Source organism: Rhamphochromis longiceps, linkage group LG15 (assembly GCF_057381845.1).
Source record: "Rhamphochromis longiceps isolate RC_006_pf linkage group LG15, R_longiceps_female_GT1.1, whole genome shotgun sequence".
In the NCBI taxonomy this organism is placed as follows: domain Eukaryota; kingdom Metazoa; phylum Chordata; class Actinopteri; order Cichliformes; family Cichlidae; genus Rhamphochromis; species Rhamphochromis longiceps.
This window is the reverse complement of record NC_140571.1, coordinates 8,292,409-8,315,827: the sequence shown is the minus strand read 5'-3', so window position 1 is coordinate 8,315,827 and position 23,419 is coordinate 8,292,409. Positions and strand designations below refer to the sequence as shown.

The window sequence follows — 23,419 nt, the reverse complement described above, 5'->3', positions numbered from 1 at the left end:
AGGCTGGCGACCTGACCGGGGTGTACCCCACCTCTCGCCTCATGGCATTGGGATTGGATTCAGCCCCCACAAATTAGATAAGTGGTAGAAAATGGATGGATGATATAATACATACCTGCCTGATCAACTGAAGTATAATATTGACCAAACTAGCAAACAGTTACCAGAGGATTGTACAGTACATCTAATTTAAAGTAAATCAGTGAACTGTCTGTGAACCTTAGACTTAGATATGAACAGACTGAAATATCCACTGGAAGTGGAATATTAACCTAGTGGGACTTTACACGGATTTAAATGTCCTTTATGTTGGTCCCAGTGGATGACTTGGTGGTGGATCTGTGCGTTATTTCATTTTATAGCTGACCCTGAAGCTAGTGGGCCATTTCTCAGTACGGCTGCTCTGACTCAGCCTACAGCCCCCGCCCCGATAACTGTAGTAGTGTTTCACAATCAAGTCTGCGTTCCGCTGAGGTAAGCAACACAAAGGGCAGGTACCCGTGGCCTTTTCTCTGCACTCCAGTGAGCATGGCTTTCCTGTCCGTGTTCACGCCTGTTCTGGCGGTGGTTTTATGCCTGGTGATAGGCTTCGTGCTGGTGAAATCATGGGACACAGAGACCACTTCCACATCTCCAGGCAAAAGTAAAGGGGCGACAAAAGGGGAGAAAAGACCATGGGTGGACCAGGACTTACAGGACGATACAGAAATCACAGCAAAAGAAGACGGTGAGAGCTGAGCCTTGTAGTTCGCTGTGGGGCTGAACTTTTTTTTTTTTTTTGGTGTGGTTGGTTGGGTGCATGCTTTAGAGCCAGTTGCATAATGTTCAAATGTAGGTCACAACTTTTAAAATGCAATGTAAACTGAACATTGAACACAATAAAGAATGTGGTTACCGGTTTAAAATGTTTCGGCAAAGGTTCTGCGTGGATTCAAAAAGAGTTTTTTTTTATTGGTTGCCTATTACATAACGTTCCTCTGTTGTTTTTCACATGAAACTCCACAACTTGGCAAGGCGAGTAACTGTATCCTCACATGCTCTTTAAACTGAGAAAATGTATCATTTAAAGAACATAAAAATAACTCATTATGAATTTGATGCCAGCAACACATCTCAAAAAAAGAAAAAATACTTTGAGAGTGGAGAAACAAAAGACTGAAAAAGTAAGTGGTAATAAAAAGAAACAGCTGGAAGGACATTTTCCCATTGGCAATGGACCAGTAACACCATTGGGTTTAAAAAAGAGCATCTTAAAGCAGCAGTGTTTCCCAAAAGTAAAAATGGGTGAACCAAAAAAACAAAATTAAGTGTCTGTAAATTGTTGAAAATTTTCACAAAATTGTTCCTCGAGTAAAATTGTGACAAATTTGTATATCTTATTATAACTAAATTGAAATCTCTGCATGCAAGGGACATGGCTGAATATAAGTAATGCCAGTGCATTAAAAGCAGGCATGATTGTGTCACGGAAGTCACTGAGAAGAATTGCAGAAATCGCTGTCTGTTCTCCGTACTTTCCACAAATGCAGGTTGAAGCTCTGTCATGCAAAGAAGAAGCCAAATGTGAAAGTGATCCAGAAACACTGTCTTCTGGTGTAAAGAGGAAAGTGACCACCAGGGTTGTTATCGGCACTCAGTTCAAAAGCCTGCATCTCAGATGGTGTGGAAACACATCAGTGCCTGTGAAATTGGCAGCTTTCACATCTGGAAAGGCAACATTATTGCTGAAAGGTATATTCAGGTTTTAGAGATGTTCCAATTCAGATGGCGTCTTGCATATTTCAGCAAGAAAATGTTAAACTGCATCCATTACAGCAGCACAGGTGTAGAAGACTCCCTGTGCTCATCTGGCCCACAGTTCCCACATGGTGGAATACTGTTGTTAAAAGCAGACGGGATGCTACGCAGTGGAAAACAGGAACCTGTCACAACTGTATTTGAGACATGCTGCTGTCATCAAAATTAAAATAACCCAGTATTTATCATGAAATAGTAAGATATGTCAGCTTAAACATTTCGTATGCTTTGCGCTCTTGTGAATAAAATGTGGACTTATGAGATTTCCAGATCATTGCAATTGATTGTGATGACTTTTTACAGTGTGTCCAAACTTTTTGGGATTGGAGTTGTATTTTATTGGTATGTCTTTCTGTCTTTCATCTTTTATAAGATGGTGATGCTGATGATGATTGGGGGGACAGCACTGAAGAGGAGAACCTCACACAACTGCCTTATTCACCGCAGCGATACCCTGAGGAGACAATGCTGCAAAGGTCCAAGGAGTTTTACACTTTGATGAACCAACGGAGGTCTGTCCGATTCATCAGCCCGGAGCCTGTCCCACGGGAAGTCATCGATAATGTCATCCACACTGCAGGCACGAAATGTCATTAAAACATAATTCACTGGGATTCACCCTAGTATATTAGTCTGAGCTTCATTTTGAAGGGTTTTTTTTCTTCTCTTCCTGTTCTTCACGTGAGCAGGTACAGCACCTAGCGGAGCACACACAGAACCCTGGACGTTCATTGTGGTGTCAGATCCAGATATAAAGCATCAAATTAGACTGATAGTTGAAGAGGAGGAGGAGATGAACTACCGCCAGAGGATGGGGGGAAAATGGGTTCAGGATTTGGCCAAATTGAGGTAAACATGCATGCAAGAACGAACATGGATAACATTAAATTCACAACTAATTTTCAGTTAATATCTTCCAAAGTAAAAAAAACACATTTTCTTTCTCTTTTCCCTCCTCTTGTAGGACAAATTGGATTAAGGAGTACTTGGATGTTGCTCCATATCTGATCCTCATCTTTAAACAGACCTACGGGATTCTCCCAAATGGCAAGAAGAAAACGCACTACTACAACGAAATCAGCGTGTCCATATCCTGTGGGATCCTCCTGGCTGCATTACAGGTCATAATTCAAATCATTTGAAACACTTGGGAAAGCAGCTCTTCTCTCTCTCATAAAATCCAAAAATGTAGTGCACAAATCTCACTGTTTCTCTCCGTCTGCTTCATCAGAATGCGGGTCTTGTTACCGTCACATCTACGCCCCTCAACTGCGGCCCCAAACTCAGACTTTTACTTAAACGCCCGGCGAACGAGAAGCTGCTGATGCTACTTCCTGTTGGTTATCCTGCCTCTGATGCTACTGTGCCTGACTTGAAACGCAAGCATCTGGATGATATTTTGGTGCATGTGTGAGAAAATTAGATGTCTTCATCAAATTCTTTGCCTGTAGCTGAGAAATCAACCAAGCAGATGCCTGATGAGAATTAGAAGTGCTTTCACAGTAGAGAGAAGCAGAGAGTGAGGCTTCTTTAGATCAGTCTTTAAATGTTTAAGATAGACAATCAAGAGAGGATGGCATGAATCTTTCATAGCTTACTAATTGCTAACCTAGCTTTTGAAGGCAAAGTAGTGAACATTTGGTTGGCTTATTTGGGTTTAGCATATTTCTATCATGCAAATTTCAAATAAATAACCAGCAAAAATTCTTTGATTCCGTTCTATAAATGTTCCTCTGGTCTCTGATTTTCCAAACCACACACAAACAACTGAGGAAAGTTCATTTACAACAAGATTTGGATGAATGAAGAACAGGTGGTTGCTCAGTTGAATGCTAACTGCAATAGCAGTGTTCAGTAAGCACCTGCATAGGGGGAGAAAAGAGAATGAACTGTAAAATTGAATTAGTTCCCAGAACCTGATGCAAACTTGTTGCCTTAAAAAAACTAAGTACAGCTTACTTAAGAAAACTAAGTTAGGGCACCTTATTCATTGTGAGTATAGTCCAGCCATGAGCCTTAGAGTATTTTTGTGGGAGATCTTATCTAGAATTAACTTTTCCCAAATACTGCATACAATTAGAACACTGTCATTTATTTTGAGTGTTTGTAGTGTTCCTTAAAAGGTGATTTCACAAGCCCTGATGAACAGGAGAAAGGTCATGCAGTCTCAAATTTCCATTCTTTTGACAGCTGGGAGGAGTTTGTCATGAAGTCCAATTACTCAATGGAACTTTGGATAAGATGCCTATAAGAGCTTCCTGTTGCATCTTATCTGTGTTGCGAGAATTCTTCTCTGGAGTTCTGCTGTGAGTTTTTGTAACACAGAAAGATTAACAAAACAAGAGAGCACAGCAGGCTGATTTTTGATCACAGCGTTTGGCCCTAAATGTTACTGTTAAACCTTTTGTCTGTGCTTTCCTTGCCAAGATCTCATATTTTGAACTTGGTCTTTTTGACACCGATCTCCATATCAAAAGCTGAGATTGTTTTATCAAGATGTTGCGCCAAGATAGCAAGTTGTTTTCCTTTTCCTGCAATCTGGAACACACAGGTTGGTGATTTTTCTTCCTCCAGCCTCCACAGATCTCTCCAGGTATGTGTTGAAGAGTGCTGATGAGAGCAGGCATTAACTTCAACTGCAGAACAGAACTGGCGAAAGAGAAAAAAAGGTTACAAAATCTCTGAGTGGGTAATATTTGGAGAAAATATAACACCCACACACTACCTTTGTGAATGTTACCTATACAAGCATACTTTAACAGGTAAAATGCAGTGGCAAACCGTCCTGGCTTTATGAGCTACAAGCATACTCTGATGGGCAAAGTTAAGTGGCAAAACGTCATACCTACTTAGATTTGTGCTGGAATTACTCTGTGACAGCAGAAATGTGCATAAACTACTTACGGTAGGACGTTTTGCCAAAGTAGGATGGTTTGTCAGAACACCGTCTTACCACTAATGTATTAGTTAACTCACAATTTTTTTTTCTCCAACTGTCTCCCTATCGCTCTCTCTTTCTCTCTCTAACTTTCTCCCAGTGTAATCCAATTTTTTTATTATTATTTTTTGGGAGGTAGTATGTTCCAATATCACTGACACTTCTTGGAAGTCCTTTAAAAAAGAAAAAAAAAGATACAAAAAAAAGATACATTATTCATCATTTGTGATATTTTGCATTTATTCTTGATGATTGGAATATATCCAGAGTATGTTTGTATATGCATATGTGTATATGTATATGTATGGACATTGTACCTGATAAATGTCAGTCGGAGTGACTTAATAAATGCATTAGCACTAAGTGAGACTGTATGCTGAAGTTCTATTTAAATATTTATATAATTCTTTAAAAATACATTCCAAAACATAATAGGCTAGAACAAAAAACAAAAACCTGAACAAAGTGCCCAAAAATGTAAGCAATAAATTGCACAAATTGCTGGATGTAGCAAAACGCAATGAATTAAAATGAATTAAAACTGCAAATATGTAAATTGATCTATAATCACTTTTATGTTACACATAAACTACTGACAATTAACTAATGGTTCAGACTTTACAGATCCTTCATATGAAGTCATGTCATACACGGGATGTTTACATAGCTAAAAAAACAAACAAAGACACCCCCCCCCCCCCCCCCCCCCCCTCATTTATTCAAGCTCAAAAAGGAAGAACATGGACATGAGTAAGAAGAAGAGGCCTCACCAGTCGCTGTTTATCCGGGAGAGTGAAGTGGAGAGGGTGAGCAGCTTTAGGTACCTGGGCGTTCACATCAGTGAGCACCTTACCTGGACACTGAACACCACACAGCTGGTCAAGAAGGCTCAGCAGCAGCTGCACTTCCTGAGGAGACTGAGGAAATTTGGGATGTCTGCCAAGATCCTCTGCAGAGCATTTACCATCGCAGAGTCCAGAGGAGAGCTGCCTCCATCCTTAGAGACCCAACACGGACTGTTCACACTTCTGCCCTCGGGACGAAGGTTTAAAAGTGTGAAATCCAGAACATCTAGACTCAACAACTCCTTCTTCCCCACTGCTATCAGACTCCTGAACAGCTGACCTACCTCAACTGCAATTTTCACATCAGGACAATTTGCACACTAAGTTCTTTTGCACATTAAGCTCCTTTGTACATCCTTTTACATTGACAACTGCATACCTCACTTTTCTTCATTTACATATTTTGTACTTATTTATTTATCTTTCTCTATTTTTTTATCCTTATTTTTACCTTATTTATCTTGTTCCTTCAACCCTACCTAACTTGGCATTTGCGTATGGACAGCAAAGGAAGAATTTAATTGCACAGAGAAATGCTATTTCTTCTGTACACATGACAATAAACACTTTGAATCTTGAAACCATTCACACGCTGATCTCCAATGCCACCGCTAGGGGTCGCTAACGCGGGGAAGGTTTTAAAGCATTAAAAGAAGAAGGCAAACCACATTGCGCAGGCGTACACCACGTACACCGATGCATCCATAGCATCGAGCTCTCTTGGCTGGATTGCTAACGGTCTGTCAGGTATCACACATTGGGCTTGAAGGGGGAAGAGCAGCGGTGGAGAAGAAGGGCGACCTAAGCGCCGCTACGAAATGGCCGGGCAACAGTTCCAGTACGATGACAGCGGCAATACCTTTTTCTATTTCCTAACGTCCTTCGTCGGACTTATTGTGATCCCGGCCACATATTACCTCTGGCCCCGGGATCAAAATGCTGGTAAGGCCTGACTGTGTGGCTCAGTGCTAACTGAGCTAACTTAACTGTCTAACTTAACATGAAGTTTTCTGGCGGTATTTTTGGCTCGTATACGGCTACCAGCTGGCCACGATTTAGCCTCCATTTGGGTCTATCTCCAGGAGCTTTGCAGTGAAACCCAGCGACACAGGCGCCTGGAAACATGAGCTAACAGCACAGCTAAAACACCAAAAGCCAGCGTCACTCTGGCACGCGCTTAAGCTTTCCTTTGCGCTTTTATTGACCTCCTCTTGATAGCTCCCTACCTTAGCGAGACTCTATGCTAGTCCACAGAATGCAGCCAGCATAAGCTGTTATATAAGTTATGGTAGCAAACTTTATGCAGCTGGTCTACTGGGAGTAGCTGACTGGGAGAATCTGACTGGCAGGTAAACCGGTTATCGTAGTGACCTCAGATAATTTATGGAAGTTAATAAACACAGAGCCACTAAACTCATAAAATCATTATTTGTCCATCTTCTGCAATAGGATTGAAGATGGAGAAATACAAAATTCGAGCTGATTGAACTAAACAACATTAATAAACCCTCCCCCTGGCACAGTAGTGGCTCTGTGCAGCCAGGCAATCTCACTGAATTGTTGCATTGTTGTTATGCATACTGATTGTGGCTGTTTTCATACTGCTAATGTGCTTCCTCTTGTCTCAGAACAACTGCGCCTAAAGAGCCTACGGAGGGTGCACGGCAGGTGTCTGTGGTATCGGCTCAGGCTGATGAAGTCGCAGCAGAGCATCGTGCCAACACTAAAGTGAGTCTGCTGAATTGAACTTTGGGTTTGTACTTATAGTAGCTCGTCCCACACGTGCTTTTCTTGTTGTTTGGTGGATTTCCTCAGCTTCCCTTTCTAAAGAATTTTTCTGGAGGTAACATCTATGAAAGCGAATGTCTTATTTATAACTGGTTCGAGACTTCAGTTATGAATGGGACTCTATCGTGCGTTACACCGAAGCCATAAGAAGTTTTAGTTTGAAGTCCTTCATAACACTATCTTTGTATTCTTTACAGGGAAGATTCACGGATGTAGTGAAGGTGGAATTCAGAGGGTTGGTGTGGAAGCTAGGGCTAGGGTGACAAGGAGGCATATGATTTGCTTTGGTGACCGCTAAAGGGACCAGCTGAAAGAGGATCACGACTTGCATATAAATATGTTGACTTATATTTGGACAACACTTCCTGGACAGTATAATAACAAGCTTGCATGCTTGGTTGTTTGCCTACTTGTTGAACGTCACATCGCTGCTGTTATTTAGGATTGACTAACCCAAGCTGTTAACACTGTGATCACTCAGACATCGTCTCGATACTGTACCTGTTTCTGACAGCATATAGATTCACTCCGATGGTTTATGCAGCTTGACACAGAATGTGTTGCGGTATATGTTATGGTCAGACTGAATATTCTCTTTCTGCGTGCGTATAAGAACTTGCTTTTGGCATGAGTGCAGTTTCTGTTGTTTGCATGTGACTTGTGCTGTGGCTGTAAACATTTAGCTGCACTGCTTAACATTTATCTTAACATCACCCTGTCTTCTAAGAGCTGTTTATTCGCTCTGCGTGGTTTAACAGCTTCTTACTCCCACTTACTCCTCTCTCGCGCCTTCACTAGACCCACATCCTGTATTTACGCCCAGTATTTAACAACTGGCATTTATAAAGCCTTCCCTTGCTTGGCTGCTCTTCGTACAGAAGACGGTGGAAGCACACAGCTTGTTTACCGAGGTGGAAAAAATCAAAGCGATCATCTCAGCCTCACTCTCAAAATCTCAGTATCTGTTTCCCTCTCACAAGTGTATCATCGGGATCGTGTTTATTATAAGAATCCATCATGTATTTCTCTGGTCGAGCAACTCAGACAACTCTGGCTAGTGAGCTGTCGTCATGGCAACAGATGCTGCAGAGCAGGCCACAGGTTTTTGTCATTGTCATGGTAACAAGTTCAACTTCAACGCATAAATATTAAACAAACAACAATGTCAGAACGTGGCATGTCCTTGTGTTTGGATGTGTTGGGTTGAAATTTGCTTTTAGTGTTTCAAATTATGATAGAATGTTTGTAGCTTTAAATGGTAAAGATCATTTCAGTTGCAGTTAACACTGCAACTGAAATGATTAATGTGATCTAGTCATTGGAAGTGTTTCTGAAAATGACAGATGTCTCATGTGGGCTCTATAGCCCAGATGTTTATTCATGTTTCCTGTTTGTGTGCTGACATTTTCAGGAAAGCAGCCTTGTTATTTGGGTGGCTCGTGTTTTTGCTGCTGGCCTACAAGGTGTCTAAGCTGGACAGAGAGTACCAGGAGTATAATCCATATGAAGTCCTCAGCTTGGACCCGGTAAACACACACAAAACAAATGGTTTATTGCAAAGCCACTGAAGTCCTTAATGTTACATTTTTATTTTTTGTATTACTTCCACATCTCACTCAAGCTCAAAACGTGTCTTTCTGGATTTCTGGGACTTCTCAGTCTTCTTTAAATTAGGGCTGATTGTCTTTGTTACCTACATTACATGTGGTGTATTTGTGTTTCAGGGTGCATCGCTGTCAGAAATCAAGAAGCAGTACCGTGTACTGTCACTCAAGTATCACCCCGACAAAGGTGGCGATGAGGCCACATTCATGAGAATTGCTAAGGCTTATGCTGCGTAAGTATCATTGTGGTTTTGACTTTGTTCATGCCAGCCAGATTACATCTTCTAGCCCAGAGTTCTAGGTTGATCAAATAATCTGTTTTTTGTTTTTTTCCCCCCTGCAGTCTAACCAATGAACAGTCAAGGCAGAACTGGGAAATGTATGGAAACCCTGACGGCCCAGGAGGTAAGTGAAGCTTCTCTAATGCACACCAGTTTAATGCATTGGTGCACCTTCTCCACTGATGCTGGTGAAACAGTTACCTGTTAACTTGTAGTAAATCATTTGAAACAGCACAGTCCAGTAAGAGCAGGGATGATACGAAAAAGAGTTTGCTCCACTTTCACACACACTCTTTGTCTGTGCGGCTCCACTAATGGAATGAAAGCACACTTTTGGATTTCGTAAGTGGAGTTTTCTAGTTTTAGTTTTTTGAGGAGGGTTGGCTGCATGCAGACAAACAGGGAGGAGAGCAAAAAAGAGACTTTGTGCTATCTTTAAACAGTCACATCATCTGAAAACAACTTGACTTTTTATTAGCTTTTTAAAACTGTATCCGGATTTGTACACAATTATGATGCACTGAACAGGAAGTCTTGATCCATTATCTATTCTCTAGACATTCCGGCCACACCTGAAGCCCCAGAAAATTAAACCGTTGCCTCGAGTGTCTGAGTCATCAGACTAGCTGATTACTTCGATACTGCCTTCACTGAAGATCAATTTTCAACATGGTAGAACAAGATTGTGATTAGATTACAGGTTGTCCCAACAGATTCCCTGCCAACTTTGCATTCAGTTACTGAGCATCCAAATCATTTCCACACTGCGGAGTCATCTTCACCTGCCATTCTGTCTTCTGTTTGCTATTCAAGTTGCACATCAGGGATCAGTAGTGCACCCAGTGAGCATCACTCTCATTGTGTCACTACCAGCCATGGTAGACGTGGTGTAGAAAAGTTTAAATGAGCTGATTATACTGTTTCATATGCCAATTTTAGATCATCAACAACACAGTATCATTAGATTGCTCACCCTTACAAGTAATGTGCGACACAGAGGAGTGCTTTTGCAGAAAGATTGCTTTCAGCATGTATAAAGGGAATTTTCCTGTTTAATTCCATTGCCTCTTATGTCTCCCTTTTCTAGCAACCAGCTTTGGCATTGCCCTGCCTGCCTGGATTGTTGACCAGAAGAACTCAATGCTGGTATTTGTCCATTATTTCATTGTAGAGTTAACTGATAAATCTCATTTGTGATTTTTATTTTTTCTTAATAGCAGAGAGCCCCTATATTCCAAAAAACCATACTTTATTTAAAAAAAAAACAACACTATGCGGGCTATTGTAGATCAAATTGAAAGACTTGGTTGGATCGAACTGCTTTATTTTCATTTTATAGGTGCTGTTGGTGTATGGACTTGCCTTTATGGTTATCCTTCCTGTTGTTGTGGTAAGTGTTCATCATGATTTCATATGGAAATAAAAGCCTTGTATTGTTATAATCTGTGTTTCTCATACTGGTTGTTCTTTTTCTTTGTACTTTAGGGGACATGGTGGTACCGCTCAATCCGATACAGTGGAGACCAGATCCTCATCAACACTACCCAGCTCTTTATGCATTTCATGTGCAAGACACCGAATATGAACATGAAACGTGAGTTTCTGGTTCACATATTCGGAAGTTCTGTAGCATTGCACATGCTTTACTTTATTCAGCAAAGGTTATGTTGATATAAATTCGGTCTTCTTCCTGATTGCATTAACAAATTGTAATTTTGGCTGACTCTGGCCTCCAGGGTTAATCATGGTGTTGACGGCAGCACTCGAATTCGATCCTCGCAACAATAAAGAAGCAACCATAAGACCCACAGACAACGTTGAAGTGCCGCAGGTAAAAACAGAAGTTTGCTTGTGTGAAAGAAGCTTCATAAGAGAAGAAACTTGGTTTGAGGGGGGTGTTATGTCCAGATGTTGTTTTTGAGATGGAAGTTTTGGAGATGAAGAAGGAAAAGAGTGTTCTCATTGCGATTTTATTTCTTGTGTGATTGAAGTTCATTGCCAGTAACCCAGAATTCAGCACGCAACGTGGAAGATGATATTTTTGTACAATACAGTATGTTATAATGACTGCCTCCCAACTCTCCCATAGTTGATCCGTGAATTAGGAAATATCAATGTGAAGAAGAAGGAGCCTCCGTTCTACTATCCCTACAGTCTGAAGGCCAGGGTGTTGGTGTTAGCTCACTTGGCCCGCATGGACGTGTCTGAGGAATTAGAGGAAGGTAGGACACATGCTGAATGATACTCACTGGAATTTTACATTTTTACTAATTATGCTTGTTTAATTATTTTATTAAAAAAAGAAATCGTCAAGTAGATCTGGCCTAGTTGTTCAAAAGATTAATGAAGCCTCATTTATCAGGAGCTAATAAATGAGGCTTCATCTTAGAATAGAATATAACACAAATAATAATATATCCTTTTCTACATCAGATAAACAATGCAGCGCTTCATTCAGTGCTTTTGATAAATTTCACTGGCTCTTTAAATAAAATGTTGTATGTTTCTGTTCCAGATCAGAGGTTTGTGGTGAAAAAGACTCCAGCGCTTCTCCAGGAGATGATCAATGTGGGCTGTCAGCTTATTTTTATGGCCAACAGCAGAGGTTTGCATATATACTACACATTATTACAGCTCTTTGACTACTGTTATACATTTTTTTTTTAGTTCTATTGGTGCTACCAACATCATGAAATCTTTGTATACTTTTCCATAAATGCTAATGTCTCTCCTCAGGTTTCAGTGCTCCTCGCTTGGTGACCATAGAGAACTGTATGAAATTGACCCAGATGATAGTGCAGGGCCTGAAGGAGTCAAAGTCACCGCTGCTGCAGCTGCCTCACTTTGAAGAGGAGCACCTCCGATACTGCATTTCTAAAAAGGTATCTAACGAAAGTTTGCATGTGCCCGCATACTGTGTGTAATATAATGGGAGATAAAGATGTTTTATGGTCGACAGGTCACGTATTCTCTCACTGCCATCCTCTTCCTCCTCCCTACTTTAGTATAAGGTGCGAACCCTCCAGGACTTGGTGAGTCTGAAGGACTCCGACAGACGAAACATGCTGCGTTTCCTTGGAGAGGAGAAGTACGACGAGGTCATGGCTGTGCTGGCCAGCTTCCCTCACATCACCATGGATATCAAACTGCAGGGTCAGTCCTTAAAAACACACTTTGTTTGTTCATAGCAGACCTTTGATAGTCTGATCTGCTGTTTTTTTTAACAGACTGTTCTCTGGCCATTAGTGCTGTATATCCATTAACCTCCTAAGAAACGAACTCTTTCATGGCATGCATTTTTAATTTCTCTTTGCTATTTGGGCTGATTGGGATCTGATGAATGTAAAAACAAAGAATTGCATGATTTTTTTTTTCTTTTTTTTTTTTGTACCTTATTTTCGTTTCTGAGAAAAATGAGATCCACATATGAGGATATTCGCTTTAAATTTTGATAGAACAGTGACAGCATAATGTCCTGGTAAGTGGATATCAGGCCCTTGTAGAGTAACATTTAGTATTTTGGTCTAGACAACCCAAAATGCGATGTCCACATATGTGGACGCCAGGTCCTAGGAGGTTAATGTTGCTTTGGTGTGAGTTGCTCATTTTTTAAATTTATTTATTTATTGGATGTGTTGGATGTAAATATGGAACTGTGCACACCCCAAGTGTGAGGAAATGCCATTGACATCATGACATTGTTACTGAACAAATCTTGTTGTGCGGAGTTTCATGTAGGAACCTTTTCTTTCTACCAAACTACAACTGCCAACAGTATCACTGTGCAGAGTCAAGCATCTGTCTACCTGTGACAAGAGGCTCATGCTTGTGGCAGTGTGACAGGCTGTAGATGTTGTCATGTCTTGTGGGGGCCTCAGGGGAATGGGAAGCTGTAACCGGAAAGTGGGGGGGGGGGGGGGGGGGGGGGGAGGAGTGTAACATAAACTCACTGACCACTTTAATAGAGACATCTTGTGAGCATTGGTTTGGACTCCTTCGTCCTTTAGAACTGACTTAACGCTTCATGTCATTGACTCAATGCTGGGCTGCACATTCATGATGCTCCTTTTCACAATCTCAATAGTGTTCTGTTGGTTTTAGGTCTGCTCAGTCAACTCATTGTTATACTTAGTAAAGAAATCTGAGATTATTTAACCTTTGTGACATGGTGTGTTGTCCTGCTGGAAGTAGACGTCAGGAGATGGGTACACTATGATCATACAGGGTGGACATGGTGAGCAACAATAGGAGGCTGTGGTGTCTAAACAATGTTCAGCTTGTGCTAAGGGCCCTAAAGTGTGGCAAGAAAATATCCCCCTGCACCATTACACCACCAGCAGCAGCATGCGTCCATACTTTTGTGTTATTTACAGCAAATCCCAATCCTAACATCTGCATTGCGCAGCAGAAGCAGAGGCGAATCAGGCCATGCAACATTTTTCCAATCTTCTATTAGCCCATTTTGCTGAGCCTGTGCAGGCTGTGTAGCTGCAGTTGTCTGTTTTTGGCTGACAAGAGTGGCACCCTCAGTCTTTTTTTTTTTTTTTTTTTGCTATCGCTCATCAGCTTCAAGGTTCAGCGTGTGTGGTGTGTTGAGAGAAGCTCTTCTGCATACCTTGCTTGTAACGGGTGCTTTATTTGAGTTATTGTTGCCATCCTATCAGCTCAAAGCAGTCTGGTCATTGTCCTCTGACCTCGGGCATCAACAAGGCAATTTCTCCAGGAGAACTGCCACTCACTGGATATTTCCTGTTTTTCAAACCATTCTCTGTAAATCCTAGAGAGTGCTGTGCATCTGATCTGAAATACTCAGACTTGCCTGTCTGGCACTAACAAAGTCACTTAAATCACCTTTATTCACTAATTCTGATGCTCAGTTTGACCATACATGCCCAAATCTACTGAGTTGCTGCAATGTAATCAGCTGATAGAATATTTGCATTCATGAGCAGTTAAACAGGTGTACCTAACAAAGTGGATATCGAATATTTGTATATTTTCTCATTTTGGTAAATGTTTCTAAAGCTGATGCTTACAAAACCGACATAAAAAACAAGGAAGATGCATAATTACACTACAGGGTAGGGGAAAAATATGTTACTTTGATTTCGACTTCAGTTTCATGTTACTGTAGATGTGGAAGATGGATTAATGAAGAAAAATTATGGTTGTTTCTGTATGGCTGTAAGAAGAAGCATTGTAAGCTTTAGTGCGGTTTGGCTGAACTGCTGATCATTTAGAGTTTTATCTTTTGGCACAAGTGTGCACATTATGTTTTTCTGTGTTCAACTTTTAGACATTAATGTTTTGGGGTGTTTTTTTTGCAGTCCTTGATGATGAAGACAGTAGTAACATCACGGCAGGCTCAATCGTCACAGTAACCGTCACCTTAAACAGGAAACGGATGGCGGTAAGAAACGTTTCCGTGTGACTCAACACCTACGTAATACTTGACATAACAAGTTACTAGAAAGCAGGTTCTGCTGCCTTGCACATGCACTACTGTGGATCACCATTAGAGTGCACTGTTGACTGAAAACATGGCTGGATAGCATCAGTTAACTCTGCTTGTTGATGTGTGTGTAGGACATGTTTGAACAAGAGCAAGAGCCAGTGCCGTGTCAAGGAGATGAGACTGCCACTACAGAGGAAGCGGTAAGATCACACATGCAGAAACCATTTCGGCTCAGTTTATGTTCAGTTTGCTTGGGCAACTTAAAAGCTGTAAAAGTTTAATGGTTCAAAGAATCATGTTCACGTTTTCTTTTTTTGTGTGTCTGATATGAAGCAAGGAGACACAAGTAAAGCCAAACCCAAAGTGTGGCAGAACAAGAATAAAGGGGCTAAAAAGACAGCCAAGTCCAAGAAGAAAAAGTTAACCAAGAAGAAAGCCACTCCTGCTCCTGCCAAAAACAAGCAGGCCAATGGCACCGTGGCAGGAAATGTAAGCAGCCACTCACTCAGTTAGTTACACCTGAATTAAACTAACACCAGCATCCACCTACTGTCAGATGATTATTTAAAACAACAGTGCTTTCAGCATAACTTTTCATTATTGATACTGGTGTCGCAGGAAGCCGCAACAGCAACAACAACAGCAGCAGCAACTGTGGCGACAAAGGAGGAAGATGATGATGGGTCAGACAAAGGCAGCGAGTCAGACGAGGGCGAAGCCAACAAGGATTCTCCGAGCGAAAGAGACGAAGACAGCGACAAACAGAGCGACACAGAAGTCGACGAGATGGCTGGCGACGACGAGGAGGTCAGAGAGCGTTAATCGGATGCATATGTCATTCGTAGGTTTAGCAGCAGGAGCTTTATCACTTAAAAGCCTATAGTGTTAAGGTCCAGCTGATAAATGGAAGGGAAAGGCTCTATCCAATCTAACCGTCACTCTTTTCTCCCCTCCCTGTCAGGAGTGGGAAGCGTTGCAACAAAGCATCCAGCGGCGAGAGCGGGCCCTGCTAGAAACCAAGTCAAAGGTGACACACCCGGTCTACAGTCTCTACTTTCCAGAGGAGAAGCAGGAGTGGTGGTGGCTCTACATTGCTGACCGCCGAGAGCATACCCTCGTCTCCATGCCCAGTCACGTGTGCACGCTAAAAGACACAGAAGAGGTGAGATTGCCGCACTAGAATTTTAACTGACACACAGGAAGTGAGCGTGTGCCTGTGCCAGATGACTCTTTGGAGAATTTGGGATCTTTTCATAGAAATAATTTGACGCGGTGACATCATGGTCGATAATTTACACTTAATTAATCAGCACAATTGTTATTTTAAATTGTATGATTTTATATTTTATATTGTTATTGTTTTTAATTAAAAAAGTAGAAATGTACACGATCATCAGATCCAGCACTGTACAGTCAGTTCATTGTGTTTGTATCAAAATACTTTGTGAGTATCGTTTGGATTACACAGTAATGCATGTGAGGTAAAAAGGTCTTAATAAGTTAGTGTGTGCTTATGTTTCTTGTAACCCCTTGCACATGCTGTTGCTAAGCAACCCTTTGCACTTGTGTCACTTGTCATTATTTCCTCAGAGTAGTGTGTGTTTGTTTTGCACAATTTGCACCACTGATCCTGGTGCTCAGCAGCACCAGCACAGACTGATGTGAAGGTAAAAGCTTAACAAGGCCGTTTTTAAGCGTGCATGACTGGCCACCCCCGCTCTCAAGGATGGTAATAAGAGGCGTTGCAGGTCACTGTCAAGAAATCCATTAGCCTGTCACTTCAGCAGTTCCTTCTGTTGTTTCTCGCTGCATGACTGTTAATACGCCGTGCTTTCATCTCTGGCCAGGACAGTTAATAGTGGCTATGATCACAGCTCATTCTCTGCTCGCACGCTGAATAATAATTAGGTTCATTGTGCTCGTAATGAGCTGTTTTCCATATGTAATTGCGCAACATAGTAATCATAGCCTGAGGCAATGTTGGTCTAATATTTACAGTTGGACCCCATCATCGTGCGGCAGTTCATTTGTAATTACCTACCACGCTGTGGCCCTCTGCTGCTAGATGATTGTACATCATTGGTGACAGCAGATTGCAGAAGTTTATAATATTCACAGCGTTTGTCCTTTGCCTCCTTTTGGTGCTTGCATTAGTGGTTTCTATGGGGATGGAAACAGGTCGGCTTTGTTTACATGGAGACTATTGTATTTTCGCATCAATCGCAGGATTTTGGCCACAATCCAGCATTGCAGCTATAATTAATACATAAAACAATAGTGCTCTGAGTCATACAGTTATATACTGCACATTGAATGCTTCTGTGATTAGATTTGGTTAAAGGGAGTTTTAATCTCTCTTTTACACCATCAAATCAAGAAACATGAAATTAACATGTTTATATGTGTGTGTGTGTCTCCATGGTTTTTTTTCCAGGTGGAGCTCAAGTTTTCAGCCCCCTCCAAAACGGGCAACTACCAATATTCTGTTATCCTTCGTTCTGATTCCTACTTAGGACTGGACCAGATCAAACCACTCAAGGTGTGTATGTGTGTGCCTTTTTATTAGTGTGTGTAAATGGGGGGGCCTTCCGTCAGCCAATCAGTTCAAATTGTCCGGGATATGATGGGTTTTCGCTACCAAAGTGGCTGGAATAATAAACCCACCAGCTGCAGCCAAATGTAGCTGAGGCTCACTGAACAATGGTATTGATTGCTGCCAAGATGTTAGGAATGAGGGTATTGACTGCTAGCCAGAAGCAATATGATTTGTATTGTTGTAGGCAGTTCACTTTAAGTGCACTTAAGGTTTGGTGTTTCTTCTACCGGTCAAGAATTTATTTATTTCATAGCTGCTCACCTTTATCTTAAAATGCAGGATCTTCAAATCAATGTTATTCAAATTAGACTTGAACCTAATATGAGATTGGTTTCATTCTGAAAGCATGTGGTGCTTGCAGTGGAAAAAATGTCAATGCCAATGTCGGATAGACATACTATAAAATGACTTGTTTAGTACCTAATTTTCATCCAGTATTTGGATGTGTATTTAGATGTTCTACACAAAAAAATGTGTAGAACATCTTTGAATGGGGATTCTGGTTGGCACTACATCTTTTATATATATTTTTCAATGACCTTGTGTTATATGAAAGTTGTCAGCCATTGTCAGTGGCCGATAGCGCTTCTGCAGGCAGAGAGGAGGTTATCCATAATAACCATAAAGCACAACATGTGGGCCAAGCACTAAATGCATAAATTAAATGATGCACTGGCGAGAAAGAGTTAAAACACTTGCAGGCTCTTTACTAGAGCCTAACAGAGAGAATTTTTAAGACTAATATATTTAAAAAATCAGATATATTGGAGAATATATACTCTATATTGCCAAAAGTATTAGCATGCGGACTTCTAACAACATTTTTTAAAAAAACAACAAAAAAAGGGGGTCACTCTCACGAGCTCACGGTGTTTTGATACAGTGATGGCACAAGTCCATTCGTGAAATTTAATCACTACTAAATATTCCAGTCAGCTGTTAGTGGTTTTATAACAAAGTGGAAACCACTGGGAAAGACAGCCACTTAAAATCAGAGCGAGGTCAGATAATTAGTTGGCTTGGTGTTAATTTACTTAACAGCAGATATAATACTGACTCTGATAGATCAGCAAATATTGGCTGATATACTTCATACATTACACCAATATTTTTAGCTGCTTCCTTGTCACAAGGGGTCGCCACAGCAGGTAACTGGAATTAAACCAGCAACCTTTTGCTTAATTGACATTTTAAATGCCGTAAACCAGGAACCGCTGCTGTACATTTCCTAGATTCCCATGTGATCCTTAACATTTCATGTAGGTGCACAGGTCATTTTTCCCAGTATTGTGTTACAATATTTCCTTATCGGTTTTCCAAGAGCATCTTAAGTCATATTGAGGCACATGCTAGCATTTGTAATAATCTACAAATCACCTTAAATAATATGCACAGACTCGAAAGTGTTAATTGCAATGATGATAACACAAGTGCTTTGTGTTTGTGCAGTTGGAGGTCCACGAGGCCAAGGCCATTCTGGACAACCACCCGCAGTGGGACATCCCCGACACAGAGGAGGAGGACGAGGAGCAAGAGGACAGCGACGGCATCGAGGAGAGTGAAGATGACGATGAGGACAACGACTGAGCGCGTGCGTACGCGCTCAGCCCTCCCCTCCCTCCTCCCTTTACCCTCTCATGGACTTGGCCACACATTCACTGCTGACCCCGCTCAAGCCAGAAAGCAGTCAGTGAGGAGCAGCGAAGCCACAAACACTCACAGAGTCACCGGGGACAGTTTCTACACACAGAGCCCTCCTCCATTTAACCTTTGCAAAGTCATGGACTGTGACCTGAATCCCGACACCCCGAAATTCTCTTTTCTACAGAGACTTGTTTATTCACTTTCCGCTGCTGGCGGAAGAGAATTCTGTGAATACTAACAGGCCTGGTGTGTGTGTGTGTGTGTGTGTGTGTGTGTGTGTGTGTGTGTGTGTGTGTGTGTGCGCGCGCGAGTGCGTCAATGGTATGTAACCTTGTGTCTTTGTACAGGTATGGCAAATGGACACACTGTGGACTGGAGGATCTATTGTTAGAATTCTAATTATTATTATTATATTGGCTCTTTTCTTCTTTTCTTGACAGGGAGTGGGGATGTATAACCGCCAATTCCATCTGCAAAATTAAAAATGCTGATCTCCGTATGGAAATCATTCTCAACACACTTTGCTCCTGTTTTTAATAATGCTCAGCACCATAGCAGTGATGCTTTCTATTGTACATTTATACTGCAGAAGCACGAAGTTCAGTCCTGCTTTTGGACGTCGCAACCAAGTCAGCCATTTGGGATATTTACTTTTTTGGGGATAAGATACTGATGTCAAAATATATATAAATGTATTAGAGAGAGAGAGCGTTACATATTTACTTACCTTATCTCAATCTTTTTTCCTTTTTTTTTTTTTTTTTTTTTTTTTGCTGCACATTCCAGTGTGTACTCCTTGTCTGAAAAAGGCCTTACGAATACAACTAAAATACTGCAACATACAAGTCCTTGGGTGCTATGCACCACTGGTTCCTGAGAGAGAAGTAAAAAAAATTTTCTTGTGTAAGAATCTTTAGTGTTGGTTTTCTTTTTCTTTTTATTTGATAACCTGTAGCTCATAAGTATTGGGATACATATCACTGATTTTGTCATCACAATACCTCCCATAAGTACAGTTATTTTGCAGTTGCATGTGCATTGTGAGTGTAAAAGTGAGTATGATATCCCCGTTAGAGAGACACACACAGCGCTCATCTGGGGAAAAAAACTTAAACTTGCTTTTTGTTTTTTTTCTTAAGCAGAACAGGCTTAGGTTTGCAGTTACTGCCATGTCAGATTGAGTAGTTTGGGTTTTTTTTTAACCAAACCTGGGAGTTTTCCATTTTTCTGAGGCACACAGAGCAGCTCAGGCTCCCACTTTCATTGATAATTTTTCCGTTAATCATGTAATACATAAATGTGTCTGGTTTTGTTGTAATCTAACCTTGATTTTTACATGTGTTAGACTTTGGGAAGGAAAAAAAAAAAGAACAGAGCTACTTTGAGTAATTCTGTGGGCTCTTGCTGTATCCTGGCAACTTGGCAGTTTCAGTAATGTGTAATCTATCACCACAAATATCCATACAGTTGTGTGTTTTTTGTTTTGTTTTTTTGTTTATTTTTTTTTTTTTTACAGTGCTTACTAGTGTATCATGTCAGTGTGGGAGAGATGAAAGTTTAAGCATGCTCTCCTCGCACCACATACGCATTCACACAATCTCACATGTGCAAACTATACCCATCTGTAGTTGTGTTCAGAGCAGGTGTGCACTAACAAGTAATATTGTAATCTGAGTATTTATCACTCTGCAATAGAATGTAGCATCAGTGATTTATGCTGTGGAGGGAGAATGCAGTGAGGTAAAATACGCCATCCCACCCATGACAGACCTTATCCAGGCAACTGGCCGGCAAGTTGCCTCAGTTTGGACAAATGACTACCCAATGATTATCTGCCACTTTTGTTTACAAAGGAACTGTCATTGTAAATGAAAAACTATATTATTTGTATTTAAAAATCATTTCAAATAAAATCTTTTAAATGAGCTGGTTTATTATTGTATGCATTGAACAGGATTTAATTTTGTATATATTTATATTTGTAGTATTTGGTCTTAAAAGGAATATTGCGTAACTTATTGCAGATCGACGGTGTTAGCTTTAGCTCAGGTTACTAAATGAACCTGGTAGCTAGAAAGTAAACATGTGACCACTTTATATAACATCCTCATTTGCATAATGAAGTGAATATGTAAAAAAATTATGTGAGAATAAAAAGGTGGGCTGATAGTTTTGTATTTCTTAAGTAAATACAGAAATAAATATATTAATATTAAAACGAAAGTAAACCCAAATAAATTTGAAAGCCAGTTAAACCTAAAATGTCTATAATCAAATAAGGGCTTCATTTATTGTCAAACTGTGCATTTATTATGATAATTTTCGTACATTTGTCGGCATAAATACACTCCATTTTCAGTGAGTGCCACTTGTTTCTGGAAATGTAACTAGTTACTTTCATATCACTAAAGCACCGAATAGCTAAAATCCTGTGGCCTAAATGACACTTGATCACCAACTGCCACACATACTGGTTTCCTCCTCATAGGAACAGGTGGGAATTCCCTGTCAGTATAATTTGCAAATTTGGAGTCAGTTCTCTATGATAGCATCGTGATTTGGATAATATCAATATGTAGCCATGTGTAACGGCACTGTGGGGGTAAATTATGGTTACATCAACATGAGCCTGACAGAAGCCTTATGAATATTTAAAGCTACTCAGGCACGTAAAATGTTAATCAAATGACTCATTAGACCCGTGTCGGTTGTTTTTGTCTGGACTGGGCTCACACTCCCGCACTCCATGCCCACCGAGGGGTGTTTTTGTGTTGTCAAAGGGGGCTGAACCTCTTCAGTTTGAGTGCTACTACTTTATTTACCATGCCATCTCTCCCGCTCTCCTGAACCCGGTGGAGATAAAACGCAATAGGCAACAGCTTTAAGGCCAGATAGGAAAATTATGCACACCAACAATTCAGTCGCACTTTCCCCCTCAGCTTCCGCCCTGCAGGATCTTTCAACTCCTGTCTCTGAAAAGCATCGGACGGCGCGTTAGGAAGGTGAAGTCTGCCGCTCTGCTTCCCGCCGGCAGCCCACTGAGCTCGCTCGCCTCCCTGCCGCATCTGCAGGGGTGGAACCCGGACTCGTGCCCCCCCTCCTTTCCCGGTGTTTGTGCTGCATCTGATGCTGCACTGTGTGCTCAGCCAGCCTGCTGTGGAGAAATTGATTCCCCGCTGATGAATCAACCGCTTCGACATAGGTAAATAAATCCTACTACAGACTCGACCCTCTCACATCCTGACGTTACTGGACTTAGAGCGCACAAACGCACGGGTGCTAATTTCATTAGTCTAACCTGCAAGGTCAAAATACACTCACACTGGGCCAACAGAGATCCGATAATTATATTAAAGCATTGTTTATTACAGGATCATGCTCCTTTGATTGTCCTTGTATTGGCAAGATAATGATAAACTATATATATATATAGCCTGTGTGATATATTAATGGCAAAGTAATTATTTTCCCATCATGCATCACAAAGGTTGATTGCAGTGGGGTGTGGGCCCCCATGTGGGCCCCCATGTGCCTACCTTGCAGGCAAACAGCTTTTTTTTTTTAGTGTAAGTGGTAACGCATAGCTCTTCATTTGAATATGCTTTCAGTTATCTGTTAATCCCTTCATCAACTAAAGGAAAGAAGTAAGGATGACTGGAAGGAAAGCATCCAGTAATGAAGGCTTCACCTCTGCTGTCATGACTGCCTGAACATCTTGGAGTTTTTCTTTAGGGTTGAAGCCAGGCCAGCTTATCTGACTGAAAATAAAAGTTTAATACGTGGCTGCTTCACTTAGAGAAGCAAAGTCTACAGAGTTTCTCGTGCTGTTTCCCTTTTATAAACATGCTGACCCTGAGCTAAAAAAAAACAACCTGTACAGCGGTGGGTGGAGAAGCCAGGGAAGCCAGGGCCTGCGATCAATGACAGAAAGTGTAATTAAAGTCGTCATTGTAGCAAATCTCCACTGAGCTCGAGCTCAGTCTGATGATTTAATGCCTAATTGTTAAAGATCACTTAGTGTTTTAATAGAGTACAGAAGGACATTAAACTCTCAGCTTTTTTAAAAAAATAATGAAAAGATGGTCACCTGTGAAATGCGTTGGGAAATGTAGACATTGTGGTTCTTTAACATTAAATACACTATTTTTTTCATGTATATATATATATATATATATATATATATATATATATATATATATATATATATATATATATATATATATATATATATATATATATATATATATATATATATATATGTACATATACACATAGTCCAAAATTCCACATTGGCTACCAAAGCTGGCAACACTTGGCAGAGCTGAAAATTATTTTAAAAAGTTATCTTTTGATTTGGTTTTTAAGCTTTTACATTTTCCAAGACAGCAAACCATTATTTAATACACAAACACAATAATCCACTTCTGTTTCTTCTGTCTTATTTTCTGGTGAGATTCACTGGCAAATCAAA

General features: G+C 40.8%; 2 protein-coding genes across 2 annotated transcripts; both read left to right on the top strand.

Moving 5' to 3' along the window:
- Positions 1–453: 453 nt before the first annotated feature.
- Positions 454–4,992, top strand: iyd (iodotyrosine deiodinase). Its single transcript, XM_085383176.1, has 5 exons — positions 454–727; positions 2,171–2,377; positions 2,487–2,646; positions 2,762–2,918; positions 3,029–4,992. The coding sequence occupies exons 1-5, from the start codon at positions 529–531 to the stop codon at positions 3,209–3,211; spliced, it is 906 nt and encodes a 301-aa protein (XP_085239302.1). The 5' UTR covers positions 454–528; the 3' UTR covers positions 3,212–4,992.
- Positions 4,993–6,256: 1,264 nt separating this feature from the next.
- Positions 6,257–20,873, top strand: sec63 (SEC63 homolog, protein translocation regulator). Its single transcript, XM_085382021.1, has 20 exons — positions 6,257–6,522; positions 7,209–7,308; positions 8,780–8,894; positions 9,093–9,205; positions 9,316–9,377; positions 10,341–10,399; positions 10,593–10,643; positions 10,739–10,847; positions 10,990–11,084; positions 11,343–11,475; positions 11,769–11,858; positions 11,990–12,135; positions 12,259–12,406; positions 14,581–14,663; positions 14,840–14,908; positions 15,042–15,197; positions 15,327–15,515; positions 15,670–15,870; positions 17,143–17,247; positions 18,754–20,873. The coding sequence occupies exons 1-20, from the start codon at positions 6,399–6,401 to the stop codon at positions 18,889–18,891; spliced, it is 2,286 nt and encodes a 761-aa protein (XP_085238147.1). The 5' UTR covers positions 6,257–6,398; the 3' UTR covers positions 18,892–20,873.
- The last annotated feature ends 2,546 nt before the right edge of the window (positions 20,874–23,419 follow it).